General features: G+C 36.6%; 1 protein-coding gene across 1 annotated transcript in view; it reads right to left on the minus strand.

The window, feature by feature from the left end:
- Window positions 1–20,887, minus strand: part of LOC134582660 (Fc receptor-like protein 5) — a 92,446-nt gene that overhangs the window by 4,534 nt on the left and 67,025 nt on the right. Inside the window, exons 10-17 of the mRNA XM_063439313.1 lie at window positions 19,194–19,454; window positions 16,819–17,109; window positions 6,949–7,248; window positions 6,399–6,698; window positions 3,512–3,652; window positions 2,991–3,012; window positions 1,685–1,755; window positions 1,288–1,365 (exon numbers count right to left, since the gene is read on the minus strand). Of these exons, the coding sequence (XP_063295383.1) occupies window positions 1,288–1,365; window positions 1,685–1,755; window positions 2,991–3,012; window positions 3,512–3,652; window positions 6,399–6,698; window positions 6,949–7,248; window positions 16,819–17,109; window positions 19,194–19,454 (1,464 nt within the window). The remainder of the gene's footprint in view (window positions 1–1,287; window positions 1,366–1,684; window positions 1,756–2,990; window positions 3,013–3,511; window positions 3,653–6,398; window positions 6,699–6,948; window positions 7,249–16,818; window positions 17,110–19,193; window positions 19,455–20,887) is intronic.

Here is a 20,887-nt window from a genome sequence, read left to right on the forward strand (position 1 = left end):
ATAGTTTTGAGAAGAATAGAAAAAGGGAAATACGAAGTGGGGCAGAAAATAATCTGCATTGCCTATGAACATATACAGTGATATAAGAGAGCAGATTAAAGAACTGAGCAATCGACAAAACCAGAAAGTGGATCACTCAAAGCACAAAGATTTGAGAAAAGAGACAGAAAAAGAGAAGAGGAAGGGAGAACTTAAAAACAAAAATATTTGGTATAGAATTTATAAGCCTGAATTTGGGAGATTTTTTTGACGACCTGTAATTTTGTGTTTGGTCTCTTTATGTCGTGATGTATTCTACAACAAATGTGACCACGATATCGGACAACTCTGACAGTAAATTATCACATGAATCTCTACCTTAACAACGTGAATTCTCTTGTTCTATGCATATCTAATCTGTATTGTTACAAAATGATAAATAAAGTGAGGAAAGCCCTAGTCAAAATCTATGTGAATCTGAGATTGCCTTGCCAACGGACACTTACTTTCTGACAGACATTACGAGCCTGGGTTTCTCAGTTCTAAGGTAACGATGTTACCACTGCTCTAACCATCCAGTGTATAATGCATGATTATTAATGTTCTAAGAAGTAAGGTCATTCATCTTTTCAGAATTTTGTCCGTTTTGTGGATAACTTTCTGATGGAATGTGACACGGTAGAAAGTGACACTGTAGCGTGATAACATGCAATTTCTCTCTGCTGGGTATTTAGAGGAGATTCAGACAAATTAGATATGTCAGAATATTTTTTTTCTTTGTGGGAACAGTGGCCACTTTGGCAAGCCCACTATGCATGACGAAGATTGACGAGAGCTAAATGACATCTCAAAAACACTGGCCATCAAAGTGAAGATACATTGTATTGATGGATAAGGATTTTAGATATCTCTTCATCATGCGCACAAGAAAGAGTATTACAGTATAATTTGAACTATCTTTAGTCAACTGAGTATTTGAGAGTGAGTGTCAATATTTGATAAAAATGTCCCCACGAAATAAGGTAAGCACCGATGTGTTGAGATGTGTACTTTTTAAGGTAGAGGAACCCAGTGGAAGGTGGGTATGTCAGGTATGCCAATAGGTGTATATAAATGAAATGCATTGTGCATTCCAAGCTAAAATGTAAATTAATTAACCAGCTGATGAGCACTAAAAAGCATTTTTTTTCCTTATAAAAGAATATTGGTTCTAAAAGCAACAATAATTTTAGGATCATTCTAATGATTTATTTGTATATAAACCTTCACTGGAAGTAGACTCATGACACAACACATCAGTTAGATTACCTTGAGGCACGCAGCGGATATCAATGTAATAAATGTCATCTTCTGTATATGAGTCTCTGGCTGGTGACCGGGCGGGCACTAAAAGAAATGGGATCATACAGGTGTAAATTAATAGAAGAGGCTAAACTTACAAAAATGTTATTACAACGTTAAAATCTAAATTCTGCATGTATTTCTGATTCAGAAATTCTTTCAATGCTTGAGCACTTATATGGAAATCTATGTCTTACTCCATAAAGTAGTTTCTTAATTCAGTCATACGGATGTTCGGAGTTACGGAATTTGGACAACTCACCCAAAATTCAGATAAATTGACATTCTGACAAAACTGAATACGTATGTCTAAATAGAAGGTAATCATGGCTAATGGATGCTTGAAATAGTTTTATTTCCTTACAGTTTCTGTATTCCGTTTGTTCATCTTCAGAACTTAATTGGTTCATTTCATTTCCTGGCCCCAGAGCAGTCCTGCCAATAAGAAAGCCCAAGTTTTCACATATACCAATAATAAATATTTTAATCAATTATACGTATTAATTATAAATATCCAGAGCATACAAGTTCCAAATTCCAAAATAGTTTGTGGTTCTCTACTAAGCTTATTTAATTAAATAAGTCAGATTTAATACCAAATATCTGTAAAAAAATATTCTAATTAATAAACCAGTTCAGAACTGCAAGTCAGATTTAAAAAAATAATAATCCACAGCAAAATATTTTGGTTAATTATCAAGTGATAATTCTACAAGCGCAATTTGTTATACATAACCAGTTAAAACATACATTTCTATATTATGATTATTCTAAGGAAATATAAATAAATTTGTGTATACACATTTTAAAAATAAACGTTACTTTGCAACAACATTCTAGATCTTAAAGTGACATTATAGTCACCAAAAACAACTTCAGCTTAACAAAGCAGTTTTTGTATATAGATCATGCCTCTGAATTTTCACTGCTCAATTCTTTGCCATTTAGGAGTTAAATCATTTTTGTTTCTGTTTATTCAGCCCTAGCCACACCTCCCCTGACTGTGACTGACACAGCCTGTTTGAAAACAACATGGTTTCATTTTCAATTACATTTAACTTACTTTGAACGTTTTTATCTCCTGCTCTGTAAATTTAAATTGAATTACATACAGGAGGCTCCTGCAGGGTCTAGCAAACTATTAACAGAGCAGGCGATACAAAATTCTAAATTAAACAGAATTTGCAATAATGAAAGTTTAAATATTAGAGGCTTCTTTACAGGATGTGTTTAGGATGGCTGTGTAAGTCACATGCATCGAGGTGTGGCTAGGGCTGCATAAACAAAGTGATTTAACTCATAAATGCAAGAGAATTGAACAGTGAAACTGCAGGGGCATGAGCTTTACACCAGAACTGCATCAGTAAGCAAAGGTTGTGTTGGTGACTACAGTGTCCCTTTAATAAATAATGCTATATGCTTTCCTATAAGCAATAGGAAGGGTCAGATATATATGCATATATTCTGAAATGACCTAGAATTTTGGGTGTTCAATATTTGTACCTTATTGAGATTTTTATAACTATTTCCTTTGAAATTTATATAATATAACATTTTGTAAAATATATTGTCATATCTAAGTTTGAGAAATGGAGGTATATTTATCCTGCCAATGGCTGGCAAACGTCAAGTAGAATATAATGAAAGTAAAAAAAAATAGTTTTACTCACCTAACCTGGACTTTGTCAAATACTTCATATAAATAAAAAAATAAAATATAAACAATTTTAAAACATTAATTTTGAATATACATTTATAATTCAGGAGAAAACTAATTTAACTTCATTTTGTTATTTAAAACTAGACTTTAATATACTTTCAGATGTATTTAGGTAAACAGGGGGCTTTGTTTAAAAAGTATCATTTTAATTTTAAGCTTATCAACAGAATGATATTGGACCCATTATTCATATTCATTCCTAAAATTATCAGATTTCACATATACAAAAACAAAATAGCAAAAAATAAATCTTGACTTTATTTCCTTATTAAATATTTGGTATGCAGCAATTTTTTTAAATTAATAATAGTATAAGTAGGCATTATTTGAAATACTGATATATTATTGACATATTGTTTGGTTAATATAGCACAGAAATAGATACATACAATTGTGCAGATAATTACAGTTTAGAAATGTTAACACTTACATAGAGGAACAAATATACAAATATAGAGTGCTTGAAGTTACCTGTTCTCGGTTCAGGCTGATGACTTTTAGTACACGGGAGTGGTAGTTTGTGGCGGTATATGAAAACAAGTATGGCCGTGGTCAGAATTACTATCAGCAGGAAGGAGGATATCGCTGGAGCCAGGTAGGTCAATGCATTCTCTGTGGGTAGAGAATAATCAGGAATGATATTCTAATGGTGAAGTTATGGAGATATGCTAGATCAGGGATATGTATTCTTTGACACTACAGATGTCGTAGACTATATCTCCCATAAGATTAAAACGGTGAATAAAAGACAACTATATTCTGTGTATTTCATGGATAAAAACACTTTTTGTCCAGTTATAAACTATTTCATAAGGTGGGGTCATTAACCTGTCCTTGGGTCATCAATAGGGACCAAACACCATTCCAGTGATTACAAGACTGTTTTCTGATTACATAGATAACCTGTTTGACAACCACAGTGTCCATGAGCAATACACAATCTATTTTGCCTTATGAAATTAAACATTTAAGCTTGTATACTTACAATAAACAGCATATGTCGACTTTGTATAAGGTGGGTAACATTTTGATATCTACCTGTGATATTAATATGCTGTGATAATATTCAATTTTATAGATGATTATTATTATTATTATTATTATTATTATGTTATTTATATAGCACCATCAAATTCCGCAGTGCTTTACAATGGGTGGACAAACAGACATGTAGTTGTAACGAGATAAGTTGGACACACAGGAACAGAGGGGTTGAGGGCCCTGCTCAATGAGCTTACATGCTAGAGGGAGTGGGGTAAAATGACACAAAAGGTAAAGATAGTATTAGACTAGTGACAGTTGCAGAAGAGAAATCAGTTGGGAGCAATTCACAGTTTAAGTGATACGCTTTTAGGAGGAAGAAGGTTTTTAACGATTTTTTTGAATGAGTGGAGACTGGGTGAGCATCTAACGGAGGAGGGAAGCGAGTTCCACAGGAACGGTGCAGCCCTCGAGAAATCTTGAAGGCGAGCATCAGAGTTGGGAGTACGGACAGAAGATAGACGTAAGTCTTCAGCAGATCGTAAGGGCCTAGATGGGACATACTTGTGTATAAGGGAGGATAAATAGGTGGGAGCAGCATTATGTAGAGATTTGAAAGCAAGAATCAGAATTTTAAATTGAGCTCTATACCTTATAGGAAGCCAATGTAGGGACTGACAGAAGGGTGAGGTGTGGGCGGTGCGGGCGGACAGGAAGATGAGCCTCGCCCCCGCATTCATTATGGACTGTAACGGCGCAAGTTGGGAGCACGTAAGACCACTGAGAAGCGGATTACAGTAGTCAAGGCGAGAAAGGACAGTGGAATGGACCAACACCTTAGTCGCATCTGGCGTTAAGCAATGTTTTTGAGATGGAAATGACAGGATTTGGTGATAGACTTAACATGAGGCTTGAAGGAGAAGTCGGAGTCAAAGAGAACACCTAGGCAGCGAGCCTGCGTGGTGGAGCTGATTATAGCACCGTTGACTTGGAGGGAGACAGACACAGGAGTAACAACACTTGAGGGAGGAAAGACCAGAATTTCAGTTTTGGTCAATTTTAGTTTAAGGAAGTGGGCAGCCATCCAGTTAGAAATAGCAGAGAGGCAGTGAGAGACACTAGTCAAGAGGGATGGGGAGAGAACAGGAGAGGACAGGTAGATTTGCGTGTCATCTGCATAGAAATTATATTGGAAGCCGAAGGAGCTATGAATTTACCAAGAGAGGCAGTATAGATGGAGAACAGTAGGGGACCAAGGACTGAAACTTGGGGGACACCAACAGAGAGGAGTTGGGGAGAAGATGCAGAGCCAGAGAAAGAAACACTGAAAGAGCGCTGGAGAGGTAGGAGGAGCACCAGGAGAGAGCAATATCTTGTAGACCGATATTGCGGAAGATGAGAAGAAGCTGTTGATGATCAACAGTGTCAAAAGCCGCAGACAGGTCAAGGAGAATTAGGATAGAGTAGTGACCACGAGATTTTGTAGCGAGTAGATCAATGATTGAATGATTGATCACTATTGAGCAAATTAAACTATTATAGATAGCCAAGATGGCAATTGCCTTAAACTGTGTCGCACTAAGAAATTCAACTAAGATGACATTGCATAAAATATTCCATAGCATATCTGGCCAATATCCAAAAAGGCCTAGGTGCTAAAAAGTGTGATTTGGTGCCAACAATGTTCAGAAAGATAAGAGTAGGGACATAGAATAAGATACTGCATGTGTTTGGCATGGGCCTTGGGTGGTCATGACTGGCCTGATCAACCATAAAGATTACTTAATGCGTGTGACAAGATACATGCTGGGCTGCACTGATAAGAAATCTTGGAAAAGTTACAAACTTGGTAAAAGGTATAAAAGACGGAGAAACTTGGCAATCACTTGGAGAACTACCCACCTGTAATGCGGACGCGTGTTGCTGGTCTCTGCTGTTCCCAGAGAGGGTCCCTCCAAGCCTGACTGTCAGAGTTCCCCAGTCACGTGCAGAGGACACAACCAAGCCCCTCTAATGGTGATGTATACTTAAGCTGATATAGCTAGGTACTAAGCTGTTTGAAGTAAATGCATGCAACAATATTAATGAGAATTAAGCTTACTTTGTATTGGGTCCCCTTGTGGACAATAAAGTGTGGTGTGAATTCTTATCTGCAACGTGGTCTCTGTGTGGTTTCTCTTTCCTATAGCTCAAGATACTCATCCCGAACTGGGTTGTGTGCCTGCCAATAGCGCCATAAACCTTATTAGGTTTTGATCATTACTTTTTTTGGGATATTGGTGCTTCATGAATTTAATGATTAGGCACAACATATGCTTTAACCAGACATACACATGTTAATTATAATCAATTAATAAAGATACTGGTTAAACAGGACCTGCAACGGTGATGGTCAGAACATTGCTCTCTGCAGTAAAGTTCCTGTTTGAGCCTTGGTTGCTGGTCCAACACTGGTAAGTTCCTCTATGCGCGGATAGGACAGACTCTATATATAGGATCCTCCCATACTCTTTGATCAGGTAAAGTTCAGACTTATGGTCCACATCCTTTCCATTGTGTTGCCACAAGAAAAAAGGAAAGGTTCCTTGCTCCACCGAGCAAGTAAAGGTCACATTGTCTCCAATCCCCATCTCCAGAATGTCTCTGTCAGCACGGATTCTGGCACCTGTCACAGGTACTGTTAGAAGAATGATATTGGTACAAATTAGCAAAATACAATTTGAGAAGGTAAAACTATTTCGAGAAAAATAATTCCTAAAACGACAAATATACAGGTAGTGAGCACTATATTCCTCACGGAGACAGGAATTGATGAGTTTTAAAAGTAAGTTATCTTTCGGACAATTTGTCTATGTGTAATACATGCTGATGTACATAGAAATCCAGTCTGTTAATCAGAAAAATACTATTGCTCCAAAGGGACTGACCTATGACAAGGACGTTCAAGACGTTGCTCTGTATAGTAGTTATTTTGTTTGAAATCTGATTGCTGGCCTTGCAGTAGAACTTTCCTTCATGGTCAGAGTTGACAGACTCTATATATAACATCTTCCCAGACTCTCTGATCTGATACATCCCAGACTGATTATCTACCTCCACTCGATTGTGCCACCACCGGAAGTGAGGAGTGGTGCCTCGCTCCACTGAGCAAGTAAAGGTCATGTTGTCTCCAACCACCATTTGCAGTTTGTCTGTATATGGATGTAGTCTCGCGTCAAACACAGGCACTGTTAGAACAATAATATTGGTAACTTAAGCAAATTGGCTAATTACTTTGAAAACGATCAAGATACAATTTAAAGAGGTAATACTTTATTTAATAAAATAAATTGATAAAAATTAGACATTTAAATCTACTGATAGTAAGTAAAGGTCACTCGGTTTTCTACTATTTGAAGAAGGTTTATGTCCACATGGTTTCTGACAGTCTAAGGCACTCAGAGGTGTTCTAGGGATGGGTTTACCTGTGCCCATGGTCTGGTTTTGGCACTTTATCATTGTTAGCCCTGGTTTCATGGTTAAGTAACACCTCCAATTGCATGATTTGTGATTGTGACACTTTAACACAAAAATGTGAGGGGAACAGGAGAGAAAAGATATTGGTAGAGTATCCTATGGAGTGCAATACCCTGCTAGTTGCAGGAAACAGTAAGTGTACATTAGAGAACCTAACGAGTAAATCACCTTAATCAGTGAATATTAAAACTTAACTTTTAATGATACATTTCTAATATATAAAAACTGGTGAGAGTCAACACCCAAAACACTAGTGTGTAAAACAAAAAATAAATAAATAAAATAGAATAAAGTCAACACTTGTCTGAGACTTGCATTAAATACCCCACAAATGTGTGGGGACTATTGTCTAAACTGGGACTCCCAGATACTACTGGGCACTCTGTACCTGATTTATTGTCTTAAACCTATAGCTACCACGCACAGTTTAGACAATAATCCCCACTACAAATTATTGTATCAAATTGTGACATATCCCAGACAAGTTTTGATTAATACCTGGCTGGGACTCCCAGATACTGCTGGAAACTCTGTACCCGACTTATTGTCTTAAAACTACAGCTACCATGCACAGTTTAGTCAATAGTCCCCTCACATATGTGGGGTACTTTATGCAAGTCTCACACAAGTGTTGACTTTATTCTATTTTTTTTTTGTTTTTTTTGTTTTACACACTAGTGTTTTGGGGTATTGACACTCACCAGTTTTTATATATTAGAAATGTTTCATTAAAAGTAAAGTTTTAATATTCACGCATTAAGGTTGCACATTAAGTTCTCTACTGTACCCTTACTGTTTCCTGTAACTAGTAGGGTATTCCACTCCATAGGAAATTCTACCAAAATCCGTTCTCTCCTGTTCCCCTCACACTGCATACCTTCTATCTTTATGTTTACATAGTGACACTTTAATGCACAATATTTGGAGTTCATTATACACCATGAGATGGTATTGCTTCAGATGCAGGGTTTTAATGCAGTGAATGCCGATTTAATGCTGCAAATGTGGGTCTAAGGCGCATGGTACAGGACTAATGCAGCATGATGAGGGATTAATATAACGATTGTGGAGTTTATAAATATAGGTTTATACCATAAATAATAAAATAATAATAATAATATAATACTCTATAAGAGAAATTATCTGGGGGCTATGCTCTAACTAAACACAAATGAACTTAATCTGTGAATAGAAGCCTGATCCAGATAAAAATAATTTGAATAGTCTTTTTCTTAAAACACCTTATAGTGCGTCAAATAGTGATAGATCCACCAATAGGCACTACAAAAAAATTGAATAATAGGGAGGGAAGGACAAAGAGTACCGCTAAGTGTAGTTTTCAAAATGTTAATATATTTGTTAAAACCTTTACATAAAATGTTAAAAAGTCTCACATTTTTAGAATTGTTACCAGCATATCATAGGTACAGATCTCAGAGACTTCTGGGTACCTCTGTTGTTTCCCCTTATTTTATTTTGTAGTTCTTATTGGTGGATCTAAAAAAGGTGAAGGGGGAGGCGGCGCCACAGGTGAAATAAAATATAAATAAATAAATAAACCTGATTAGAAACTATACAAGCACATATACAAGACACTACATAAGAGAAAATACATACAAGGTAAAAAAACAAAAAGAGTTAAAAAAAATCTGGATAATGAATAATAATCAAGAGTCCAAAGATTAAGTCCAAAAGAGTCTATGCCTGTTAAATGCAGCAAAAAAAAAATCCAAATAGAACCTTGTATAAGAAGTCAATCACAATCTTGTCAGGGGAAGTATTCCTCAATAACGTATGGACATGGGATATTCGTGAAATCCGTATGAAAAAATAAAAAGACAGCAAATAATGGTGCAGTATATCCCAACAGGTACTAAGTACTATTTTAAGAGGTGTATATAGTCCTACTCACATTTCCCAGAGCTATAAGACTACCTCTAGTGTGGATGGCATACAGTGGTACAATCCCCACCTATGGGATACGTGAAGTTTTGTAGTAGATGGATATCTTGTTGGTATAAGGACCATATGAAATGTAAAAGAAACAATAATAGTGCTTATTGTATAAAAGTCAGAGGTGAAGTAATACAATACCAAGTGGTTACTCACATTTTATTGAGCAGGCAGACTGCTCAATGGATAAAGTTTGAGTGAGTAGTATAATCCCCACCAAGGATTCTTTGGAGTAAAATTCTCACTGGAACAATAAAAACTCTGGTGCCAGGTAAAAATAAATAAAAGAGTAAAATGGTTGACTCACAAGTTGAACGCATAGGGGAGATGGTCGCAGACTTCCTGTGTTTCTGTCTGCTGGAACGCATCCTTGCGTTCCACCCCGCCGTCAATTTTCATTCTGTGTGGTACTTGAATGTTCACATGTGTTCTTTGTATAGTCCCAATGTTTATTCACTCCAAACATTTCTCATATGAAGAATAGGGAAAGAGGGGAGACAAGAAATAGGTAGGAATAGTAAGGGATCAAAAGACATTGCTTTTTTGGGGTTTTATTCATCATTACCTGATACAATAATTCTATACATATGTATCCAATACCCGGCATCTAGTGTATAGGTAAAGTGTCTTAAAGTGCTTCCAAATATGTACCATTTCATACCCATATCTACATTCCCCTTATATCACAATATATAATGGGCTTACCGATATTGATAATATTATACTAAAAATGCCCAAATTTATAAAAATAGATGGTGCTGTGGACCAGATTCGAATATGAATACAAAGTGCATAAGCTAATAACTGGATATAAATATATCACAGTTATGGTTGAAAATCTACAATTTGGGTCTAAAAGATATAAAATGGCAATGGTTAAAATGCATAAAATGTGTGCCGTGTGAGGGTGTCAATCATAATAAAATCACTGGAAAATCCCATATGTGCAATTTCTTGTGCATAAACTTAAAATGGAATACTTTATCTGGACGAGAATATATAGGGTGGAATACAGATACTCTTATGAAAAAATAGTTAGCAAACAGTGTTTAACCAATGATTGACATTAATATACAATGCACAAAATATGGCTATATTCCAAAGGTATATATAAAAATATGAACTTTAAAGGGTTTCATGTAAAATGGCAAACTTCAAAATCTAAGTTGAGGCCGTGGGGGGCTAGTGTTTTAAAATTGTAAATACATTTCATTTCTTCTTTTCCCAATTGTTTTATATAGTCCCCTCCTCTCCAATCTTTCTTTACTTCTTTAACAGCACAAAAAAACAGGCCCTCTGGGTTCTGATTATGTGTTTGTTTGAAATGTAGCGGAACACTATGGGTCTCCATTCCATTCCTGATATTTCTTATGTGCTCCGCTATCCTGATTTTGAGGGGTCTGATTGTTCTCCCTACATATAATAGATTACAAGGGCACTTGAGAATATATATGATACCCTTCGTGTGAAGCGTCAGGTGGTCTGTTATCATATAGGGTCGTTTTATTATATTCTCTATGTCTGTGAGGTGTCTTTTATTACTCTTGGTGGTTCTACATGGAAGACACATTCCACATCCATAAAATCCCTTAAGATCCTGTATAAGATGGTTGTTTTTTTTAGGGCTTAGGTGGCTTTTAACTAAAAAACTCTGTGAGGGTGTCAATCATAATAAAATCACTGGAAAATCCCATATGTGCAATTTCTTGTGCATAAACTTAAAATGGAATACTTTATCTGGACGAGAATATATAGGGTGGAATACAGATACTCTTATGAAAAAATAGTTAGCAAACAGTGTTTAACCAATGATTGACATTAATATACAATGCACAAAATATGGCTATATTCCAAAGGTATATATAAAAATATGAACTTTAAAGGGTTTCATGTAAAATGGCAAACTTCAAAATCTAAGTTGACACAGACTACCGGACAGGGAACGTTAGGAATAATAAAAAAGAAAATAGACACAAACAGCTCCAGGGAAGAAACAACCGGGAAAAATGGAGAACAAACCACCCAAATCAATGGGACAATAAACCCAGGCCTAATACATTTGAGGAAACTGTGAGGAGAGAAATGGACAAACCACATAGAGATCGATTTGAAGAAAGAACAAGGAGAGAAAGAGAGAGAGAACAACAGAAAAAACCACTACAGAGGAATGATGAACTGAGGAGTAGATGGGAGCGAAATAGGAAACTTGATCAACATCAGGTGAATCAAACCCCCATAGGGAATACCACCAATTTAGAAGAAACAAAGATCTAATTGAAGAAAAAGAGAAACAGGTGTCTAAACCAAAATCGTATAGTGAGGTGGTTAAAGAAGGTCCCCAAAGGTACCCTGAGGGAAATAAAACAAATAGTACTAAACACCCCACCACAACTAGGTTAGAACCACTAAACACCATGAATAGAAATAGAAGCATAAGCAGATCCTTACCCCCAGACACTCCCCCTTCACCTTCTTTTTTTCGGAAGGACCTGATCCAGAACAGGAGGAAGTGGACACAGAGTCCGCAAGCCTGGGAGATACCAGGAAAAAGACAAAGATCCATGGAAGGAGACGAAGAAAGAGAAGAAGTGGGAAGGAAACACAGGGAGAAGAGAGGCAAAACCTCAATGTAGACGGAATTTTTAATCTAACTAACCAACCCCTAACAGAGGAACAGGTGAATATTTTTAGGAAAGGTCTCAAATTTGCCCCTACTGCGGATTTTAATTCTTTTAATTTTTTTGTAGATATGAACCATTTTATTCGTAAGCTGTGTCTTAAATTTTTTTTTTATAATAAAGAAGAAAGACAACAAAGCGAAGTAGTAGATGAGTACCAACACACATCATTAAGGGAAAAATCCGACTTCTTTCCAAGACATTTGATTTCAAGTGAAATAAAAACATTTGAGACCATGGTCATGGAGGAAGTAGGGAAATTGAAAAAGATTAATAAATACCAACATAACTTATCAGTAAAAGAAAAAGGAACACTAAAAAGCATCAAAAACAATAGAGACTGGGTAGTGAAACCAGCGGATAAAGGAGGAGGAATCGTAATTTTTAATAAAACACAATATATAGAGGAAGCACTAAGAATACTGTCAGATCCCACAACGTATAAAAAGTTAAAAAATAACCCTCTAAAAGAAGTCATGGCTACCTTTAAGGAATATGTAAACAAAGGAAAAGAAGTAGGAATTTTAAATGAAAAAGAAGCAGAATACCTTTGGATTAAAAATCCTAAAATCCCAGTGTTTTACCACTTACCGAAAGTACATAAAAGTACTACGAACCCTCCAGGAAGACCTATTATATCAGGTATAGATTCCATATCCACCAGGATATCAGAATATATAGATGTTCTTCTCCAACCGATAGTCACAAAAACACCATCGTATCTTAAGAACACGATGCATGTTTTACAGATACTAGAGGAAACAGAGTGGCAAAAAGGAAATTTGTTGGTAACTTGCGATGTCACCTCCTTTTATATTAGAATTCCGCATGAAAAAGGGATATCAGCAGTTAAGCACTTTTTATTAAAATCGAATTTTAAAATGGAACAAGTGAATTTTATATTAGAAGGTATTTTATTAATTTTAACCAACAATTTTTTTTGGTTCGAAGGAGATATGTATCTGCAGGTCTGTGGAACGGCAATGGGCACCAAGTTTGCCCCCAGCTACGCCAATTTGTTCATGGCCTTTTGGGAAGAATCACATGTGACCCAGGGCCATGACTGGGTGGCAAACTTGGTGTCCTATTGCCGTTTCATAGACGACATTTTCTTCATTTGGAAAGGCAATAGAGACCAGTTAGAAGATTTTATTAAATACTTAAACTCCAACGATTGGGGAATTCATCTAACTAGCACGTACAGTGAGGAGGAAATTCATTTCCTAGACCTTAACATCAATATCCAAGACTCTCATATAATTACAAAAAAACACTTCAAACCTGTAGATGCGAATGGATATATTGACAGGAATAGTTGCCATCACCACCCGTGGCTCGAAAATGCACCGAAAAGCCAGTTCCTAAGAATACGACGGAATTGCAAGAACGATATGGATTATATAGAACAAGTAAACTATATTAAACAACAATTTCAGGAAAAAGGATACGATGCAATAGCCCTAGAAAGAGATATAGAAGAAGTAAAAGGGAAACCAAGGAGTGAATTAATAAAGTATAAACCTAAAAGGGAAACTTTTAATAAAAACGAAATACCATTCATTTGCAACTATAATGGGCAAAATAAAAACATTCAAAAGGCCATCAAAAAGCATTGGCACCTTCTTAGGAATGATCCTATTTTAAATAAAATTTTACCTTCACGACCAAGGATCACATATAGGGGAGCAAGAAATTTTAAGAGTTTTTTTAGTTAAAAGCCACCTAAGCCCTAAAAAAAACAACCATCTTATACAGGATCTTAAGGGCTTTTATGGATGTGGAATGTGTCTTCCATGTAGAACCACCAAGAGTAATAAAAGACACCTCACAGACATAGAGAATATAATAAAACGACCCTATATGATAACAGACCACCTGACGCTTCACACGAAGGGTATCATATATATTCTCAAGTGCCCTTGTAATCTATTATATGTAGGGAGAACAATCAGACCCCTCAAAATCAGGATAGCGGAGCACATAAGAAATATCAGGAATGGAATGGAGACCCATAGTGTTCCGCTACATTTCAAACAAACACATAATCAGAACCCAGAGGGCCTGTTTTTTTGTGCTGTTAAAGAAGTAAAGAAAGATTGGAGAGGAGGGGACTATATAAAACAATTGGGAAAAGAAGAAATGAAATGTATTTACAATTTTAAAACACTAGCCCCCCACGGCCTCAACTTAGATTTTGAAGTTTGCCATTTTACATGAAACCCTTTAAAGTTCATATTTTTATATATACCTTTGGAATATAGCCATATTTTGTGCATTGTATATTAATGTCAATCATTGGTTAAACACTGTTTGCTAACTATTTTTTCATAAGAGTATCTGTATTCCACCCTATATATTCTCGTCCAGATAAAGTATTCCATTTTAAGTTTATGCACAAGAAATTGCACATATGGGATTTTCCAGTGATTTTATTATGATTGACACCCTCACACGGCACACATTTTATGCATTTTAACCATTGCCATTTTATATCTTTTAGACCCAAATTGTAGATTTTCAACCATAACTGTGATATATTTATATCCAGTTATTAGCTTATGCACTTTGTATTCATATTCGAATCTGGTCCACAGCACCATCTATTTTTATAAATTTGGGCATTTTTAGTATAATATTATCAATATCGGTAAGCCCATTATATATTGTGATATAAGGGGAATGTAGATATGGGTATGAAATGGTACATATTTGGAAGCACTTTAAGACACTTTACCTATACACTAGATGCCGGGTATTGGATACATATGTATAGAATTATTGTATCAGGTAATGATGAATAAAACCCCAAAAAAGCAATGTCTTTTGATCCCTTACTATTCCTACCTATTTCTTGTCTCCCCTCTTTCCCTATTCTTCATATGAGAATTGTTTGGAGTGAATAAACGTTGGGACTATACAAAGAACACATGTGAAAATTTAAGTACCACACAGAATGAAAATTGACGGCGGGGTGGAACGCAAGGATGCGTTCCAGCAGACAGAAACACAGGAAGTCTGCGACCATCTCCCCTATGCGTTCCAACGGTGGAACGCAAACCGGAAACACGTAAGAAATGGATGCGACCCGGAAGTAACACACACTACCAATTAAGAAATGGACTTAAAAGAACGACCACCCCTAGGACAGTGAACCAGCAACTGAGGAAGCCTCCCAGAGAGGCGAAACGCATATTGCTACTTTCTCAAGATACACCAGTACAGACTGTAAGGTTTTTACTTATTTTTTATCGTATTTGTGCACTTTATGGAATAAAGCACTTTAATTACTACTACTGTATGCCTGTGATTGCAACAAAAGGAAGACTCCGCACATACAGAGGAGGGAGTGGGACCTCTTATATCTCACAAAGCTGATGATCTGAGCCGGAAATTGATTGGCTCCTTGTTTGTGAGTGCAAATTTATTGGGATCCTATTGGGAATATTGCAATTTCCCCTGTCAGTACCAACGATACTGCACTATTATTTGTTCCCTTTGTTTTTTATCCTGCTATAGGATCGCTACTCACACCATCCGAATTTCCACTGTTATGTGTATGTAAGATATTCTGTCTAATCTCTGTTTATGTTATGTATTATTGGTGAAGGCTGAGGGGACCCCACCTAGACGTTAGAGTATCCTACACACACACCTACCCCTCACTGAACACTTGCAAACCTTTATCTCTTGATACAGGTTTATTTATTTATTTAGATTTTATTTCACCTGTGGCGCCGCCTCCCCCTTCACCTTTTTTAGTTTTGTCTACTCTATAGGGCCTGTGAGGGAGCCCTATTGTCCAGGTGTGCTGCCTTCTATTTATCCTTGTAAGAGCTAGTATATTAGCGCTGATCCTTTGTACATATTCTTATTGGTGGAACTTTATACAGATCGACAAAATAGCTTGAAACACGTTTCGTGTGACAGTACGCCATCATCAGGAGCAATGACACGCCGAAACGCGCGTCAAGCTATTTTGTTGTTTTGGTAGCATTAATATGCACTAGCTTGGTTAAGTTTTATTATTTCTTTTAAGATTCGGAAGGGAGAGTGGTTCAGGTAGGCATTAATGGCTACTCCATGGTGCTGAGGTGATATAGGGTCAGAGTCCTTTTGAGTTTTTGGCTTGGGGTCTTTATGTGTGCTTTGGGGTTAGGCTCCTTCACTCTCACCCCAGTATCTTCTATCTCAGTACATACCTGATTTTTGTATATTTGCTGGGAAACTGCTTAAGTTTGGGTTTATACCTACTTAGTAGCTTTGTTTATCCTAGCTAACCTAGCAGAATATCTATACATATGTTTGTGTATGTTTGTGTATATACATATACAATATATACTTCTTTGTCTCCTCACTCCTCCTTTTTACAATTTCTGTTTTTCTCCTTAGGACAATTAAAGGTAGGGCTACCTTTCTTACATTTTTTGTTACTCTCCTTAATTGAACTTTTAGTCCTTTTTAGTTTGTTTTTGTATTTTGAGGGTTATCCCCTACTTTAAGGAGAGGGACACTGGGCACCTCTGGAGCTAATCCATTAGACCCCAGTATCTTTAGGACTTTTGGATCAGCCCCTTTATATTTATTTATTTAGGTTTTTATTAAGCAAGGCTAGTTCATGACTGTCACTTTGTCAGACATTTGTATTCTTACCGTGCACAGATATCTTCACCGTTTCACTTTTGAAAGCAACCTGAATGTTGTTGGCAGTTACTGAACAGAAATAGTCTCCACCGTAGCTTTCCACCATAGATTCCACCAGAAAATGTTCCTGGTGTGATCCTGCCTGATACATTTTATCACAGGTTTCACCATCTTGCTTGCACCATTTGAATTCCAGGTTCCCGGACCCTCTATCCACAGAGCAGGTCACTTTCAGCCTCTCTCCTTCAGTAATCAGCCCTCCGGGTGGCCCCAGGATCACCCTCACTCTAGTGGAAAGATCTGAGAGATGGTACACTTCATAGTACTGGAACCAGGTATCTAAACACATCTGTAAATGCAGGTTTGCCCTTGACTGCATTTCCATCTACAATATCCTGAAACATTGGCTCATGGGACGCTCTGTCCTCCAGAGTCATTAAACCAGAGCAAAAAAACATTTTTAAACATTGTTATATTTTGTATTATGCAATATATCTGATTATTATGAATTAAAATAGGGTCCAAGTGTGACAAAAATTAATTGTAATGGCCTACACTCAAACAAAGAAGCAGGGTCCGACGAAGAAACAAGATTGCAACATCTGACATATATAAAAATCAGTATGTGAGGGTTAAAGTGCAGATATGTGCAGGCAGCCTGTGAACAACCCTCTAAATAATAGAAAACAAATAAGATAATCCCAAGGTCCGGTAACCACAGTAGAGTTCCAAGTTTGGGCCCAAGAACATCTCGACTTGTGAATTGAGCTGCATTGGATATATCTGGCGGGATTGTGCCTTTGGCACCATGCGTTTTTTGCACATTCATTTAAATATTATGTGCCACTTCTCCATGTGAGTGTTTATTTATGTATAGATTTTATGTCAATTAAAGGTTACACTATGATATTTGTTCTCTTTGATGAGGATTTATCATCAAAGCTAGTAATTATAAGAACACAGTCGCGATTGTGGTGCCCTGATCCCCTTGTTTACCTGTTTTCTTTAACATCTGATAGACTCCACATCCCAGCTCATAGGGAATTGTGAGTAAATATTGTTTTGTGTTTATTTAAATGTTTTGAGTTAATAAACTATTGACTATTCTCTCACAGACAAAAGGAACTCATTTGTTGGGTTGCATGAAAATTATCATCACTATAGGAATTTTTGTATTTATTTATATTTTATAATTATATTAAATATTATATTTAGTTAAATTAACACTTTAGTCCACAAAAGCTCTTCAATTTGGTGATTAACTGGCTGCCCCCTTTGTGTTATTTTATGAAAATGCTGATTTTAAGAAAAAGTGACTCTTTTATAAATTACTTTAATTGCATCCTCCCAGATGTCAGTCAAACAACTGGAAGGATAAAATAGAAAGGTGAACAACGCTAAAGATCAGAAATTGTACATACGTTTAGTAGAAATACTGGCCAGCGGAGTAAACTTTGAGGAGCTATATCAGCTCGGTGTTAAGAGCTTGGACGGAATAATCCCCGTCTATGGATTTATATACTAGAGCAATGACCTGCTCTAGTTTGGAGAATTTCAGGTGGAATAATCCCCACCTCGGGATATAGTGGACCCAGGTATAGCAGCAAAGCAGTATGCTTTTGAGAAAGCTTCGGCGAAACGCGTCAAGTGAGGAAGAATTTTGGACTTTTATACAGGACTGGTTTTATAGTGTATTATTCACTTTTTACTTATTGTATTAAAGTATATATAATTTTTAAACCATCCAGTCATTTTTTTTTGTCCTCCTTCCTATTTAATACTGCTTTGCTGCTATACCTGGGTCCACTATATCCCGAGGTGGGGATTATTCCACCTGAAATTCTCCAAACTAGAGCAGGTCGTTGCTCTAGTATATAAATCCATAGACGGGGATTATTCCGTCCAAGCTCTTAACACCGAGCTGATATAGCTCCTCAAAGTTTACTCCGCTGGCCAGTATTTCTACTAAACGTATGTACAATTTCTGATCTTTAGCGCTGTTCACCTTTCTATTTTATCTGTCCATTTATCACAAGGTAGAGGGAACACCTTGTTGGTGAACTGCTGCTCACCCTTGAGAAGAGAGCGCTTATTACCCTTTTGCATTTGAAACAACTGGAAGGGTCTCCTGCTTACTCGCTTTGTCGAGCTTTGTGAGCACGTCTCGTAGAGAATCACTGGATTCGTGAGGTCCCCATGGGGTAGTAGATTAGTAGATATTGGCTAACACAATCTAATTAAAGTATACAATCGTGAGCAAAATAGAGTAACATCCATATGAAGGAATTAGTGGTGTTGCATAGGCATGTTAGCAGATTTCATGGCAGAATTTTAAAAAGGTTCATTTATTTTATTGTCCACAACTGAACTGGTTAAATACTCACCATTACCAACATCTAAATTGAAAGGATCACTTTGATCGCCCCTCTCGGTTTCACACTGGTAATCGCCGCTGTCATCAATTTCAGCAGATTGAATTGTAAAGGTGTTTCCAGTAATATATACATATTTGCTGTCTTTGTACCAATAATAGTTCTGGTCCTCTCGACTGACTGAATCCACATTACAAGTTAAAGTTATAGAATCCCCAATAAATATCTTTCTGGTGTTTGGAGTTACAGAAATCACAGGTCTGACCAACGTTTCTGCAAAAAAACAAACAAAAACAAAACCCATATAATCATGTTAAATTAATGAAAACAATTGTACTTAAACAAAGTATAATAACATAACTGGTTTACCATTGGTGACCTCCAAGCAGAGATGGTAGTGGCATTTAATTGTGGATATAAAACTGGTTGGTAATGACGTACCAATCTGGTGAATAAAATATTGTACATAGAAGACATTCCACATGTATCAATGCATGTTGTACTCAGTTTTACAGTTTCCAAAGCCTTTTTTTATCTTATTTTATTTTTGTAAGAATAAAAAAGCATTGGTCCAATATTTTTGCCCACCAACACAGACTGCACTATTTATTTATTCCAACATACAGCTGTAAGTCAAGCCTTAGGTGTCGGGTACTGCAGTTCTGCTGTTACCTTCCTACACTACAAAATAGATAATTTAATTACTAGTCTGAAAAAAGGTATTCATTCAAAAGTGCTATAGAATGTTGCATAGTCCCATAGGCTGAAAAGACACGTGTCTATCAAGTTCAGACTTTCTCACATCTGTTTTTGCTGCTGATACAATAGAAGGCAAAAACATAGTTAGAAGTGCTTTCCAGTTGTGCAACTAACTAGGAAAAAAATCCTTCTTGACCCCAGAATGGAAGTCAGATCTCTTCTTTGACAAAGTACCTGTTACCCTATTAATTATATCTATGAATAATATGCTTTTGCTAGTATTCATCCTGTTGCTCTTTAACTCCTTAAGGACCAAACTTCTGGAATAAAAGGGAATTATGACATGTCACACATGTCATGTGTCCTTAAGGGGTTAAACATCTGTACAGACTCTGATAAAACAGCCACTTCAGGTAGAGAACATTCTTAATGTTCTCCTTGTAAAAAACCCTTTATTTTGCCTCAAACTAAATCTCCTTTTGTCCAATCTAAATGCGTGACCGTGTGTCCTATGTATAGTCCTGTTCATGAACAGATTTCCAGACAATGGTTTGTATTGGCTCCAAATATATTTGTATAATTCTCTCATATGCCATCTGAGATGCCTGTGTTCTATCAAATTCCCTACCCGTGAAAATCCCCTACCCTCGTCACTTCCGGTGAGGGGAATCAGCTGGATCGTGTGCTGCACATGCGTGCTAGCATTCCTGCTACTCCTCCACAGCAAGGTCCTGGAAGGTAAGTAAAACTAGTTTTACACTTTCATTATAGTTAGTGCATTCACTAAGCTTAGGGCATGGGACATTTAGGGTTAACTGAGGGTTCAAATGAGGGTTAGGATTAGGGACTTGTTTATATTTAGTGATATTTCACACTAGGGGAATATCTATAAATTGTGAATTTTCACACTTTATTTTAACCCTTACCCCAATGGTTAGGGTAAGAATAGAGAGTGAGAGATGTTAAAATAACTTACCTAACCCTAATTTGAACCCTCACTTAACCCT

This window comes from Pelobates fuscus, chromosome 13 (assembly GCF_036172605.1).
Source record: "Pelobates fuscus isolate aPelFus1 chromosome 13, aPelFus1.pri, whole genome shotgun sequence".
In the NCBI taxonomy this organism is placed as follows: domain Eukaryota; kingdom Metazoa; phylum Chordata; class Amphibia; order Anura; family Pelobatidae; genus Pelobates; species Pelobates fuscus.